At 41.0% G+C, this 16,513-nt stretch overlaps 1 protein-coding gene across 1 annotated transcript in view; it reads left to right on the top strand.

Moving 5' to 3' along the window:
- Nucleotides 1–4,034: 4,034 nt before the first annotated feature.
- The window catches only part of GPR155 (G protein-coupled receptor 155), a 56,378-nt gene continuing 43,899 nt past the window's right edge, over nt 4,035–16,513 (top strand). Inside the window, exons 1-3 of the mRNA XM_004601168.2 lie at nt 4,035–4,241; nt 5,101–5,169; nt 9,321–9,812. Coding sequence (XP_004601225.2) covers nt 9,353–9,812 — 460 coding nt within the window. The 5' untranslated portion in view covers nt 4,035–4,241; nt 5,101–5,169; nt 9,321–9,352. The remainder of the gene's footprint in view (nt 4,242–5,100; nt 5,170–9,320; nt 9,813–16,513) is intronic.

Raw genomic sequence — 16,513 nt, 5'->3', positions numbered from 1 at the left:
ACGTCTCCATTGTGAGACTTGTTGTTACTGTTTTTGGCATATCGAATATGCCACGAGTAGCTTGCCAGGCTCTGCTGTGTGGGTGGGATACTCTCGGTAGCTTGCCGGGCTCTCCTAGAGGGACAGAGGAATCGAACCCAGGTTTGCTGCATGCAAGGCAAACGCCCTACCTGCTGTGCTTTCTAAATGGAAAAAATGTTTGGGGTTTTGGACCACATCCAGCAGTGCTTGGGGCTTGTTCCTGAGCTCTGAGATCACACCTGCTGGTGCTCGTGGTGCCAGGAACAGAACCCCAATCAGCTGCATTCAGACAAGCACCCTACCTGCTATACTCTTTGGCCCCAAGATTTTTTTCTATAGTTATGTGCAGATGACAGAATATACATAGAAAAGAAAAAAAAAGCCAAAAGCCTACTAGAAATTATAGAGTAATATAGTAAAATAGCAGGATAGAGTGAATATACAAAAATCTACTGCATTTCTCCACGTAAACAATTTGTTAGAGTAAAGAGAAGAATCATTCTATGACCAAAAGCCAATCATGAACAACACATCTCACAGTAATTAGATTAAGAAAAAGATAGAGTAGGATCCTTAAAAAAGCAAGAGAAGTTAAGAAAACAATCCCATTTACACTGTATCAGAAAAGATAAAATACCTGAAAGTATACCTAACAAAGGAGATGGAAAACAGCAAACTTTAAGACATTATTCAAAGAAACATGACATAAAAATAGAAGTAGATAAAAAAAAGAAAAACATTGTGATTTGTATACTAAAATTAATGTTATTAAAATACCTAAAGAAAATTACAGATTTGATTTAATATCTATCAAATTCAATGTGCTTTTCAACAAAATAGAACTATTTGAAACTTCATAAGTGAACGCTACAAACCACAAATAACTAAAAGAATAGCAAGAAAAAAAAAAGAAAAAATGATGTTACATTCTTTAAACTACAGAGCTTCTGTCCCCCCAAAGAGAATGAAAGACCTGAGCCTCTGAAATATAGATGTGCTGGGAGAATCTTCTGAGGTCTGTGCTTTAATTGTTGTGCTGAGGATGTAATCCTGGTTTCCCTTGGTTTTGTTTTGTATTTCAACCACACCCAGTAATGTTTAAGATTGCTCTTGGCAGTGCTTGGGGAAGCATGTGGTGCCTGGGATAGAATGGGGGCTCCAGCATGCAAAGCATGTGCTCTGGCACTTTGGGCTGTCTTCCAGACCTGTGATCAGCCCTTTTGAGCTCGCTATTTACTCATAAGTTCCACCCATGTTTCAACTAAAACCCACCAAAGCTCCTACGCCAATGTCAAGGATAAATCTGAGAAATTCACCACTTCCTCTTTTTGCTCTACACAGTTGGTTTGTTTTAGTTTTACTACCCTAAAGATTATTCAAGTCACAAATATGCTGCCCATTTATATATTTTCATTAAAGAACATCTACAAAATAAACTTGTCTGTGAGACATTTGTAAATGAACAAATTAGCAGTAAAACCAAGAGTACTTTTTTTTTTTCATATTTGTGATCCTTAAAATAAAAAGGTCAAGACAAACCCCTAAGTATCAAGAAGCTAAATTCTGAAACAAGTTGGGTGGACGGCCAAAGTCTTTGTACAACTATTGTCAGGATTTTTCACCCAATCTTCCAGTCAATTTAAGAGTTCTCTTAAGTCACTGATTCAGCTTTCGGTTTCATAGTCTACTGTGGGTGCCATTTTTTTTTTTATGGTTTTTTTTTTTTTTGTAAGTGCTGACACAGACTAAAACCTCTGCCTAAAAAACCAAAAAAAAAAAAAAAAAAACCTAAGAAAGCCAAAAATCATTTGTGTGTTAAATGAGTGAGGTCCACAAAAACAAATGTTTCTTTCTTCACTTTTGTAAAAATTTCACTGTTGTGCTGGTAGTTTTGCAAGCCATCCTGGCAGTGCTTAGGAGAAAATTGTGACTGTGCTTATCAGACAAAGCTAGTGCTTCAGCCCTTTGAGCTTATCTCTCTGACACATACTTTGGGGGCAGACAGTCTCCCAAGTGCTCAGGAGACTCCAGGAGCCCCTCCCAGTGTTCATGGGACCATATAGTGCCAGCAATAGGACCAGGACTGCCTGCATACAAGGCATGTGCCTTTAACGGCTGTACTATCTCTCCAGACCCCATAAGAGTATTTTAAAAGCAAATTGGGAGAGAGCCAAAAAGCTAGTTAGCATTTTTACAAATACACATTCATATACCTGTACATAAAAAGATGATTTTCAGAGTTTTATTTGGAGAGCCGGGCAAGCAACCGAGAGTATCCCGCCCACACAGCAGAGCCTGGCAAGCTACCCCTGGCATATTCAATATGCCAAAAGCAGTAACAACAAGTCTCACAATGGAGACGTTAATGGTGCCTGCTCGAGCAAATCGATGAACAACGGGAAGACAGTGCTACAGTATATACTATATATATATATATATATACATATATATATACTATAAGACTTATAGTCAGCAGACGATTATGTTTTACTCATCTTTCAAAAGCCATTTAAGGAAAATGTAACATATGTCAAGGAAAGCAGAATTCTAAAAGATAAGGATACAAAAATGGACAAAAACAATCTTGGCTTTGCATATGTTTATATATCACACTGTGTAAATTCTATTTCAGAATATGGATTTTATATTCCTATCTGGTTGAATACAGAGTAGTGACATCTAAAATCTCTCCCTCCTCCTCCTTTCCCTTCATTGTGGTTTTTGCAATGACACCTTGCTGTGGTGCTTACTTACTTAGTTGAGCTGCTTGTCAGAGAGCTCACACACAGGTTGAAGTACCTGCACCCTCGGCCACCATGCCACCAAGGGCTACACTGCTTCATTGGTGATGCTCACACACACCCGACTATGGTGGAGTTGGAAACTGTGGTGCTGGAAGCAGAGTCCGGACTGTAGTACCAAGTCCACAGCTGCAAGGTTCACGCTTGGTGCATGTGGTGAGACCAGAGATCTAACTGACAGTTACTCTTGGGAGACAGGTGTTCTGAGCTTTGAGCTCTCCCTGGCCCCCACTGTGGCTATTTTCGTTTTTAACCACACCCACAGTATTGAGCTGCTCTGGATCTCTCTGGAACTGGATCCTGGGGCTCCCATACAGGAAGCAAGTGCTCCAGCCCTTTGAGACAGCTAAGTCCAAGGAGCATCCCAACTAAATATGAGCACCACAGCCAAGCATATGAGAGATCCCAGAACTGTCTTCATAGTAACAATAATAGGATGGAAAGGGGAGAAATATGAATAAATGAGTGGAAAGTGATTTCAACTCAAGGTATTTTCATATTTCAAAAAGCTTTAGAAGTTTCCACCAGTGCAGCTAGATTACGCAATGGGGAGGGAACATGATAACAGTTCACCTACCACGGAAAAAAAGCAGCGACTGAACTTACTGGAAACGAAACACTCGAGTTTTACACCCAATTCTGTGATCGGAAGGTCAAGGTCAAATGCCTTGGGAAAAGGAAGGCGGGATTCTAAAATCAGACTCGTCAATCCTGGCTTTAAAACTCTATAGAATTATAAAAATCCACCAGACTAGCAAGGAGAGGAACTGGGACTCGCCGAAAAGACGAAAATGCCCATACGACAGAATTTTGGATGAGAACCAGTGGACTGGAAAGCACCCGCCCCGCAGCGGCCGCCATCTTGCGGGCGCCCCGAGGCCGGAAGTCGCCCTCCCTTACTCCGCCGCTCACCACCCCCTCCCGCCTCCGGCGAGATCCGCGGACACTCCAGACGGTGGGGCGTGGTCCCGGCCCTGGATCTCGGCCCTTCAGTGGTCCGGGGCGGAGCCTGAGGGCGGGGCCAAAGGACGTGCGCCTTAGAACCTCGCTACGGGGGCGGGGTCTGAGGAAGGGGCGGGGTCTTGGAGGCCCGATCAAGCGCTGTTTGGCTGCTGAAGTTCGTGGGCGGGGCTTGAAAGCAGGAGCGCCCGGCTGCAGAGCTCCGTGCTCCAGGACCGGAGGCGGGGCCTGAGGGCGGGGCGGGGGCGGGGCCTCGCGCCCGGCTCGGGGAGGAGCTGACCAGGCCATGGACTTACCCGCGCCTCACTTTCTCGGAACGTGACTGAGCTGCTTCGCTGGTAGCTGGCGCCTCTCCGCTACCAGAGCCGGGGGTTGGGAGATGACGGTGATCGTCTCTGTGCTTGGCCCACTGCAAGCACCGACACCCTTCTCGCGGCCCCGGGGCTGCAGACTTAGCAGGTGAGATGATGCATCCCCCGGGTGTGTGAACCTGCACTGTCCTGGCTCGGCCTTAAAGGGATCCTTGACGTCTCCGCCCCCATGCCCCTCGAGTCTGGACAAGTCCTCAGCTCCCAGAGCCCGTGGCGCCCATACCCACAGCCCCCACTCCCTGCCCTGGCCTGCTTCTGCCCCGTTGCATCGTCCCGGAGGTCGTGCTCGACCCCCGGGAAGGCTTGATTACAGGAAGGTGAAACTTGCTCTTTGGTGACACCATCCATCACTGTTTGAGGAGAGCCTTGTTGCATGTGCTATCACCCTGATGTTCTCTTGCATCTCGAGGTAGCCTGCATCTCTCTACCTCCTGGCAGCTTCTGCCCAGACACCCGGAATTCTGTACCTTATTTTTTTGGAGCATGTCAGTTACCCTGACTTGGTCACTCCCATGCTTTGGGGAAGCTGAGGGACCAACTTTTTATCCTGTCACCCCACCCCCCCAAGCTGCTGCTGCTGCCTTCCCCAGGCCTCAGGGTGGCAGCTGCTGTCGGGGGGCCTGTTTGTAGGGACTCCACGTATCTTTATCTTGAAAGGCCAAAGTCTTTTGTTGCAGTGGGGAAAGGAGACTGTGCTTAGCACTCCCCACCGCAGGACTCTGGAAGGACATTTGGTCCCCTGCTAGTAGGTGGAAGTGGGCGGTGGTTATGATGGTGTTGAAGAGCGCTCCGTTCGTACGATGCTTTTCCCACGGGATAAAGAGTATTGGGTATTCAGGAAACGGACACCTTGAGTTATTGCTTCCTTTATGAAGTAAATCAGAACCTTCCTTCCCATTTTTACTTAGCAGCAGTTGTTTACCGGCTCCTTGGTTTCTTGATCTTAGATAAAGCAGAGATGAAACGGCCAGAAGTGATTTGTGGATAGCGTTTCCCTACACGCCCACCCGTCCCAGGTAAGCAGTTGAGGGAAGTCATTTTCACTGTTACCCAGCGTTCCTTCTGTAACAAGCCTTGTTTTCAACAAGATGAAAAGGCTAAATTTATAAATATAAATTTCTCTTGCTGTGGTTCATTTTATTAAAATGCTTTAGAAAGCACATTTTCCTCCCATTGAAAAAGCATGTTGAGATAAACTTTAGTGTCCTTCTTGATTACTTTAACGTTCTTTCAATTAGCTTGTATTGCTTTTTAATGTTGAGGGCCATGAAAAGAACTTTCATACAAAGGGATAGGGTACTTTGTAAACTTTTCTCTCAGTTTTCAACTAATCGAAAGTCTAATCCTGGACACTGTCACAACTATTTAACCATCTCCTTGAGAAAGAGTTAGACCTCTTTCTTGCTGATATCTGTTTAAATTCAAACTGATGAAATTTAACACTTCTTTGCTGCGGATATGTCTCAGTAAAAGGGCCTGTATCTCAGGTGTGTGATGCTCTGGGTTTGAATTCTGGCACTGCAAGAAGCAAACAAAACTCCTTTTCATTGTTCAGGATAAGACAAAAAGGTTATCTTGGGCCAGAGGAATAGTAAAGCCTATGGGAGCTTGCCTTACACATAGCCCATCCAGGTTCAATTCCTAGAATCCGATATGGTCCTCCACTGAGCACAGATGTGGCCCAAAAACAAACAAACAAAATAGTTATCTTTATGACCCATCCAGTCCTCATTTCAGTTGGAGAATCTTTAATGCTGTGTGTTTGAAGAAATAGCAGGGTGATGAATTGTTTGTGATTTGTTACCATTCTTATCTGTACAAAAGCTTCAACTCCTAGCAATCACTACCATTTCTCAGAGCCTGCTTTATGACAAATGTATATAAAATCTCCAATCTTCATAATAGCTGTCTAAGAGGACTTTTACTCTCATTTCACTGTTAAGGAAGCTAAGGTTCAAGGAGAGTAAATAAATTGTTTCAAGAGTTAATAAACAATAAAGCCTCGAATTCCTCTCCTTTTTTTGGGGCAGAGTAGGGAACTACATCCAAGGTACACAGGAGCCACTCTCAGGTCAGTGCTCAGGACTCATTCATGACTGTGCTTGAGCACCATGTAGTGTTTGGAATTAAGCCCAGCACTCCTGAGTGCAAAGTGCCCCAGCTCATTGTAGCCTAGTGCTTTAACTCTTTTCATGAACCAGTTTAGCTAGTTCAATTGAAACTGTTGATTCAAAAAAGATTCCTGGAATATGCTGATATGTGAATGGCACTAAATATAAGGGCACTAAATAATATGAGTACTCCTGGCAAATGAATACAAGGAACTTTTAAAAAGTAACACAAGAGAGGCTGAAGCAACAACACAGCACGTAGGGTGTTTGCCTTGCACACTGCCAACCCAGGTTTGATTCTCAGCATCCCATATGGTCGCCCGAGCACTGCCGGGGATGATTCCTGAGTGCAGAGCCAGGAGTAAGCCCTGTGCATCGCCGGGTATAACCCAAAAAGAAAAAAAAAAGTAACACAAGACTGAGTTTATCACATTATTCAGCACTGCCTTTTCAAGTATACATTTTTTAGGCACTCAAAATGACACTATTATTATGATGATTTTTGTACCACACTGGATGGTGCTTAGGGATTATTACTGGCATTGCTCAGGGCACCATATGGTGCCAGGAATCAAGCTCAGGCTCACATCGTCAACGCATGAATGTTCCAGCCCTTAACACCTCTTTAAATTGGCTCCTTACTTCAGCTATGAGTTCCTATACCAACCAGTGGCTTTCCCAGGATATAATTTGATGCTTATTTGATAAACTTCAAGTATGTGTTTATTATGGGTTTCATGTATTTTGATCGCTTCTATCTAATCCTGGTAGAAAAATACTTGTGCTGATCCAGATTAAATGGAAGGTTTTTAATTGGTTCTGTTGAGACCAGGGTAGCACAGAGAAAGTTACTTCATCCCCACCTCTACATATCAGTTGTTGCTGGTCTCTGACCTGCCATCTAAGTCTTTTTGATGTGATGTGAGTGTTCAAGAACTTAACAGGAAGTGAAAAGTTTTTTCTTTTTCTACCTTACATAAGGCTACTTTAGCTGGATAACCCAGAATAATTACTTATAAATTGGCAATTGTAATCCTATTCTTTTCAGTTACTATTAAAAGCCTATTAAGCTCTCAGAACTCAGGCTTATTTTGTGGCAGTATGGCTATCTACATCCAGACAGTCGGAATTATTGGCAAATACTCTGAGTCTTTTGGTGCTTCTGTCAGGAAAACGGTAAAGAAAAGTGAGGTCTGCCAGCATATCAAGGATTCTTGTTGCTGCTTTGGGAAAACCCAGATAAGGAGACCTTCTGTGGGGATGGGGATGAGGATTTCTGGATGAAAACAGGATCTGGCGGTGCCTGAACCCACATTCTCCCCACTTCTTTTTTTTTTTCCTTTGAAGAGGGTTGGTTGCGTGCTTTGGTTGTGCTTATGGCTTACTTCTGATTCTGTGTTCAGGGGTCACTTAGAGGTCCTTGAGGGAACTACTTATGGTGCTGGGGATAAAACCTAGCTACATGCAATGCAAGCGCCTTAACTCCTGTACTATCTCTCCAACCTACACATCCCCACTTCTGATATCACAGAACTGAAGGAATTGGAAAAAACCCAGCAGAAGCTCTACCATTTAACACATTGTTGGTCTTTAATAAATGGGTTAATTTATGTAACAAGTACAGTAAGAACTGATTAAGTACAGTGTCCAGAACTCATGTTCATTGTGTCCCAGTCAGCAAAAGAAGAGCGTGTTGTGAGTGTTTTTCTGAATATCTTAAAAAACATTTCACAATATACACTGCATTCGTTAACATATTATGAATTGCTTTCGGATATTTTAGTACATATTTAGTAGTCCTGGGCCTGTCACTATACTGCAAAGCTTAAAATACTTGATTAGACAGAAAGAAAAAAAAATATATATATATGTATATTTCTGGAGCTAGGGGACAAGAGTTAAGAACTGGAATACAGCCTTATGTTTTCTAGGTCCTATGTTAGATCCCTGACACGTATGTGCCCCCAACGCCCCCCCCCACCAGCATTTGGGGTGTAGTGCTGATGGCCCTCTGTGCTTCTAGGCCTAAGCAGCACTATGTTGCAGATCCGAGCACAGAGCCATCAAGCCTATAAAACCAGGTTGACCAGAGCCCCTGACCACTGCAGGGAAGGCCCTGTCCAAAAAAATAAATGGGCCCTGAGGAGATAATACAGGAGTAAGGCAGCTGCCTTGCATGTGACCTACCCCTGATTGAATCATGACACCTCACATGGTACCCCCAGCATCATCAAGAGTGAATCCTTGAGTCGAAATATTGAATATTTCGAAAGAGTCAAAAAATATCTGAGTCGAAATATTGAATATAATCAAAATAGAGAAAGAGTAACGTGGAAATCATCTGCCACGCAGGTCAGGGGAGGGTCTGGGATGGGAGGATACTGGGGTTTTTGGTGGTGGAAAATGTGCACTGGTGAAGGGTCAGGTGTATGACCAAGACTTAAACCGAAAACTTTGTAACTGCTCTCATGGTGTTTCAATTAAAAAAAAAAAAAAAGAGTGAATCCTGAGCAGAGAGCTAGGAGTAAATATTGAGCAACCCTGGGTATGGCAGTTTTCCTACATAATCTTATGTTCTGCCCTTTCAAGTAGGAGAAGTGAGACCCAAGAGAAGGGAAGTTACTGGCTTCGAGTTGGTTAGTGATACTATATTAAACCCTTCCTCCTCTTCTGTTCTCAAGGACAGCTACCTGCTGGGAAGCAAAAGTTTCTGGAGAGTTTGGATACAAGCGTCACTACTAAGTCAAGGTCAAGTGTAGATCACTGTAGAGAACTGAGGAGGGGGCATTCTGCACCTGTAATCATCATAGATCTTATGCCATTCATGTCACAGGCCGGATATCGGATGGCAGCATGAATATATTGAAGTGATGGGCCTTTGAAAAGAAAGCTAGTCAATGTTCTTCTCCTTCCTTTTGTTTCTGTTGTATTTTTCTCTGGTGATAGCTGAAGAAAGTATGTTTATTTGTTTGGCCACTGGAGAAGTCTAGGTTTGCCAGTGTATCCTTTCAAATAGACTTTTTACTAATTGTCACACTTTCTTTCTTTCTTTCCAGAGATCTGGTTGGAGTTAGAGAGTGAAAAGAAAATGAATTCTCTTCCTGATTTACCTGCAGGGAACTTAAATGTGGCAGTCAACATCACCCCAACTTTGTCCCCAATACATGGATTCAATTCCACTGGTGACCCACCTTCAATGTCAATAACAAGGCTCTTTCCAGCCTTGCTAGAATGCTTTGGCATTGTCCTTTGTGGCTACATAGCAGGAAGGGCCAATGTCATAACATCAACACAGGCCAAAGGACTGGGAAATTTTGTCTCCAGATTTGCTCTTCCAGCTTTATTATTCAAAAACATGGTCGTCCTTAATTTTTCCAATGTGGATTGGTCTTTCCTGTATAGTATTTTAATTGCCAAAGCTGCTGTATTTTTCCTTGTATGTGTATTAACCCTCTTGGTTGCCAATCCTGAGAGTCGATTTAGCAAAGCTGGACTGTTTCCTATTTTTGCCACACAAAGTAATGACTTTGCACTGGGATATCCTATAGGTAAGTGACTGTTTATTTTTCAAGTTTTGAAAAATTCTAATGCTGTAGAGGGTAACTGAAGTTAAGCCTTTAAAATGAAAGACGAGGGGCTGGAGCGCACAGCAAGCTGAATGCTTCCCTTGCATGAGGCTGAGCCCGGTTCCCTCCATGGCACCCCATGGGGTTCCTCTGAGCACACCAGAAGTGATCGCTGAGCAGGGAGTCAGGAGTAAGTAAGCCCTGAGCACTGCTGGGTGTGGGCCAAAATCCAAAAGCAATAATAATAATTGTTTTAATAAAATAAAGGACTATGCATTGTTAGTGATATCTAACATATCTAATTCATAAGAAATCATTCATATTTTCTTTCTTAAACCTGTTTTAAATTAGGATAAATTCTATTTTCCCTCTATTTCAGCGCTTGAGGGTCCTTCAGGTACCTACCTAAGTGGTCATAAAGTTTGTGAGTTATCATTACAATAATATTTTTCTTCTCAAAATCACATATGGAAGAAGTTTAATTTCCAGACAGGATCAGTATTTGATTTAACTTATATAAAAAAAGATAGACATATGTTTGTCCGATCATATTAAATGTTAGCAATGCAAATTTACGAGTGCTTTTTCCCCTCCATCACTTTTCTTACTATCTAAATGAGTTTTTATATTAAAAATTACTGTTAAGGGCCAGAAAGACAGCTTAGCAGGATGGAGCAAATGCTTTGTGTACAGGAAGCCTGAGTTCTATCTCTGGCATTCCTAGCACTGAGTAATCTCTGAGTACTGCTGAGCCTGGCCCCAAAACAAACAAAAATACTTCTGAGTTTGTTACTCAAAATTTCAGTGTACATTGGTTAATATTTTGCTAAAAACAAAAACTGATGTTGTCGTTTCTATCTTTCTAACTTTTCTTTGACTTTCCAACTCTGAGTATCCCTATTTTATGTTTCTTTGTGAATATATTTCCTGACAAAACAGGATACATACTAATGTGTGGTGTTCAAATGTCTTGAAAAGAAATGTATGCTCTTTCTCAGAACACTGCCACTAAGAAAAGTTGAGCTTTGACCATGTGTGATAATGGGAGGGCCAGAGAATACTTTGGGTCTAGTGATTTATTGATTCACTCAGTCTTAGTGACCTATTATATGCCAGCATCTATGCTAGCTGATGGAAAAGCATCTGTGAATAAAGTTCTTACAAATGAAATAAAATTAATAGTTTGCAATGACAAGGAACATTAAAATAAGGTACATGGGCAAGGAGATAGTTCCAAGTGGTAGCAGCACACATATCCAGCATATTTGAAGGCCTAAGTTAAATACCTTATGACTTCCAGCCCCCATCATAAACTGAGCTAACCTCTACTAAAAAATTAAGTAGCTTTCGACCAGAGATATAGCACAGTGGGTAGGGCACTTACCTTGCATGTGGCTGACCTGTGTTCAATCCCCAGCATCCTATTTGGTTCCCTAAGCAAGCCAGGAGTGATTCCTGAGTGCAGAGCCAGGAGTAACCCCTGAGCACCACAAGGTGAGGCCTCAAAACAAAACAAACAAAATAAGTAGTGTGAAGGGATAGAAATGAGGAGGTGCTTTTAGAGGTAAAGGGGGTTAATGAGGCTTTTCTGGTGATTTGTCTTCTAAGCAAATGCTTGAACGCAACATACTGGAATGGACAATCAAAATCTACCATGAACTTGCACATTTCTTATTCAGTATGGTTACCTTCCTTACGGGGCTGGAGTGACAGCACAGAGGTAGGGTGTTTGCCTTGCACACGTCTAAACCGGGTTCTAGTCCTCCGCACTTCTCGGAGAGCCTGGCAAGCTACTGGGAGTTTGTCGCCCACACGGCAGAGCCTGGCAAGCTACCCGTGGCATATTCAATATGACAAAAAACAGTAACAACAAGTCCCACAATGTAGACATTACTGGTGCCCGCTGGAGCAAATCGATGAGCAATGGGATGACAGTAACAGTGACCTTCCCTATGCAACTTATTTCCCCATCAGCCCCCAAAGGATTCAAATGCATAAAGCTTTACATCTTTCTCTTCTTATGGCCTGCTTCTATTTTATTTACTAAAAATAGATATTTATCTAAAAATGTTAATAACCATGAATAAAGCAGGAGGATTATGAGAGAAAAATTAAGTGTTTACATAACTAAAAGAAGACTAGAATTAAAAGAGCAAGGAATTAATGTGTTTGTTCATCTCTTAGGTAGCATTTATTATTATGTTAATTTATAAAAGTACTTAAGGATGTTAAAAGTGACTCAGTATCATAGTGTTAAACATTTAATAAATATTGCTATATCTTAATTTTAGACAGGGACTATGAGTCTATAGTTTCACTCTCTCATAGATCAGTAAACCCATAAATAAATAGAATTAACACTTGTAACTTTATAGTTCAAAGAGTACTTTCTTCTATGCTGATCTCATTTGAGGTAAGGAGAATTTTATCCTGCTGTCAAAAAAAAACAGGCTTACAGAAACTTGTTTTATCCCAGGTCACAGAGCTACTGGGTGATTAAGACCCAAACCTAGCTTTTCTGGTTCTAAATCCTGGGAATTCTCTTACTGCATAGTTATAGTACATGTCTGTCTCATCTTCAGGAGGTATAACGGCTTTAGTTGTATTTCAGTTTCAGAGGCATTCAAAATTGTGTTTAAGGCTGGAGAGATTATACAGAGGTTAAGGCATTTGCCTTGCACGTGGCCAACTCTGGTTGATCCCAGCACCATGTATGATCCCCTAAGCACTGCTGGATGTGTTGCTCTCCACCCCCAAAAATTTCCAAAATTTCCTTTAGATTATTCTAAAAATAATTCATAAAGTAATAGTAGATTCATCCATTTTCATATGAGGCAGACTCTCTTAAATAAAACATGTGATCAGCCATGTTCATTACTTTTTTTATGTCTTCCATTAAATCAGTAAGTCTGGTGGTGATGATGTTTGCAGAAGTGTGCCTTCACATTCTCCCTGATGATTCTGCTTATAGCTTTTGAGTTGTAATTTTATTTAAATCATAAGCACTGTAAGAGTTTAACATTAGATGGTAGACACTAAATTTACCACAAGCGAAGAATTTAAACAGAAGTATTCTCTTGTATCTGCAGTTGGAATCTGTGGTAGACACTTGGAGAGTGTATCTGCTGCTCTCCAGTGAGATTGTTTATTATTGTTGTCTGCGCCCATCTGCCTTCTGGTCTGTTCAAGCAGAACAGAAAAGATGGAGTCTCCAGAGGGAGAACCCTTTCTTTCCGATTGTTATATAGACTCTCCCAGGAATTCCCACTCTCTTGTTCCCAGATAAGCATCACAGCACAGCTTACAGAAATGTCTTTTTAAAGACTGCACTGGTTCCACAACATTGGTCTGATTTACAGGTAACTCGGAAGAAGGGAGATAAGTTAATGAATAGAGAGAAAAGGACAGTTATATTTCCCTTTTCCCTAGCCAATGACAATAATAACAGTATGTGAAATCACAGTAGGATGATTTATCTATACTCCAGTAACAAAATACTTTATTACAGACCAAATGCCTTACATCAAATGAAAATAAAAGCTTTATTGCAAACTTTTAAAAAAGCTCTCTGTTATGTAGAACAATTCTTTTCAAAGGTGCATTTGGATATTCCAGGATGAGAAAAAACAAAGAGTCTACCAAAGGGAGATATTGATTTCAGCAAATCAAAATGGTTCCCTGCCTCTGTCATTAAAAGATACTAATAGGCCATAGTTAAGTCCTATAATTTATTCTTCAAACAATGCTGATAGCATAAGTACCCTGACTAATCATAATTATGCTCTCGTGCTTGAGCTGTAAACAGAAAGGAAATGAAGCATATAACTATATGCCATTAAATAATAGAATGATCTTATCTGGATATTTGTGTTATTTACTAGGGATTGAAACCCTGCAGGAATCAAAATAGGAGCCACAGTGGGTGGCTAATTCTATCTTTTCATCCTTAAAAGCTATCAAATAATTCTCTATAGTGGGATTCTATCCTTCTTGCCCTGAACCCTATTTATAAGCATTAATTAGAACTTAAGCGATATAATAATTATAAACCTAATTTGTTAGTAGGTCACTGCTTTCATACATGTTTTTTTCAGATTTGAAAAAAATCTTCAGATTGGTAAACAAAAAACAAAAGCACAGCCATATTGCAGATAAATATGTAATGTTATTACAAAATATTCAGACTGTCTGAAATGCATGGAATCTAATGATGAATTTTTGTCTTTTAGTAATTTAACAAGAATTTGTTTGTTTTTTTTTCTTTTTCTTTTTTTGGGTCACACCTGGCTCTGCACAGGGGTTACTCCTGGCTCTGCACTCAGGAATTATCCCTGGCGGTGCTCAGGGGACCATATGGGATGCTGGGAATCGAACCCGGGTCAGCCGAGTGCAAGGCAAACGCCCTACCCGCTGTGCTCTCACTCCAGCCCCCCTAATTTAACACGAATTTATTCTCAACTTTTTTCTCTTCACTAAAATATCCTGTTGTATACATACATATTCAACTTATTCAAAATATCCCCATCCATAATAGCCTGCTTTATAGAAGGGGGAATTTGAATATAAAATAAACGAGATAAAACATAAATTTTCTGTCTTACAAAATCATTTTTTGGGGCCCAAGTTATAGTACATTGGTAAGGTTCTTGCCTTGTTTGGGCAGACCCAAATTTGATCTCTGGCATCCCATGTGGTCCCCATGAGCTGGGGGGGGAATAAAAAGAAAAAACCACATTTTTTTTTAGAATCTGAAACCTTTGGTATTCATTGGTATGTTGATACTATTCAGAAAGTATTTTCACATTTGTTGAGCTTTATGCTAGGGGCTTAGAAACTGATGCCTTGAAGGACTATTTAGAGATGCCACTAGTGAAATAAGGCACCAGGACAACACAGAGAAAAGGAAGTGCATAATGCAGATTAAAGACCTGGTGAAAGAAGTAGTATCTGAGAAAAGCCTTTAATAGTAGGTAAGATTTGGGCAAAAGAGAGATTGCAAAAAGTTGGGATTCAATGGTCTACCGGGTAGAACTAATAGTTCTTAATCTAGTGTTTGTCCCATGTATCTGTAATAATAACTGGGCAGATGGAGGCTTTTATTAAGAATAGTGACAGGTGAGTTCATTAGAGGCTTATTGTGAATCTCAGAATGTTTTGTAGCTATTTTTTTGGATGGGAGAGCTCCCAGTGAATGCTCAGGGAACACAGGGGGCCACTCTTGGCAATGCTCCTCTGTGGATCTAAGAGTTCGATGTGGATCTAAAAGCTCAGTGCTAGGGTTGATGATGCCTAGTGCTTAGGGTCCACCAAGGCCATACCCAGTTGTGCCAGGGAAGGGAGGTCATCAGATGCTGGGGGTTGAATTCAGAGCCTTCACATATAAGGCATGTGCTTCAAACCATTGAACCATCTCCACTTTATAGCTATTCTTTTTTATGGGGTGTGAGATTGTTGAGTTTTAGGGCCACACTCTACAGTGCTCAGGGCTATTCTTGCCTCTGTGATTAGGAGTGACTTCTGGCAGGGAATACATGTAGTGCTGGTTGCCTGTGTGTAAGGTGTCTTATCCCCATACAATCTCTCTGGCCCCTATAATTATTCTTATAGATGGTAAGAGATGTGTGACCATCTCAAATTTCCTAAGTTAAGATTAAGGTGCTATTGTCAGCAGTGCATACGATAAATGAAGAAAATGGTCAAGAAAACCCAATGTAAGTTGTGAAATGCACTAATTCAGTTTTGAGATTTTTGACAAATGGTAATAAGGCTCAAAAAAAAAAGGAAAATACGAAAGATCCTCCAAAAGGAGCAAGCGCTTGATTGGCCAGTCACACATAATAGACACTGTTGTTCGTTTATGCATGGAGCTTTTAAAACACTCTGTTATACAGTGGGGATTAAGTACTAGTGTTCCAGGAAAGTTAATTTCTAGAAAAAAGCATTTATTTAAGAGGTTTTGTGTGCTCATCAACACCTGCAAAGAAAATTTCATTTTCTTTATGCATTTTATTTTGACTTCTTGGCCCAAATTCTGGTAGTAGATTTGAAAATGTGAACTTTTTCCAAATAGTCCCCACTTGAGAACTGGGAGCAAATATAGATATCTTTCTCTCAGAGATAATTTAATGGTCTAATTAGAAATGTAGCTCTCTAAAGTTAATTATCAGGGGCTGAAGTGATAGCAGAGTGGGTAGGGCATTCATCTTGCACACGGCCAACCCAGGTTTGATTCCCAGCATCCCATATGGTCACCCAAGCACCACCTGGAGTAATTCCTGAGTGCAGAGCCAGGAGTAACCCCTGAGCATCTCTGGGTGTGACCCAAAAAAATAAATTAATAAATTGAAAAAAAACCCAAAAAACAAAAAATAAAGTTAGTTGTCAGAGTGCAGGGTTTTTTTTTTTTTCACATAAAAGTGTGAAAGAAACCACTAGGAAGTATAGAGCAGTATATGGAATTTAGAAATCAGTGGGAAAAACTTCTGAAATTTAATGTAATAAAATTTATTTTAATTACTGGTTCATTTTGGAGGTATTATTGACGTCTGTTTGCACTTAATTGAAAAGAAAAAAAAAAGACACACAGAGAGAGTTGTATAAAAGCAGGCTTTAGCTGATGAGAACAAGGTGAATTTCCAAAGCTTATGTAATCTGGTTACATAACTTCAGCAGGACATGTGTGT

The sequence above is a fragment of the Sorex araneus genome, chromosome X, assembly GCF_027595985.1.
Source record: "Sorex araneus isolate mSorAra2 chromosome X, mSorAra2.pri, whole genome shotgun sequence".
NCBI classification, from domain to species: Eukaryota; Metazoa; Chordata; class Mammalia; order Eulipotyphla; family Soricidae; genus Sorex; species Sorex araneus.
This window is presented reverse-complemented; position numbering and strand designations above follow the sequence as displayed.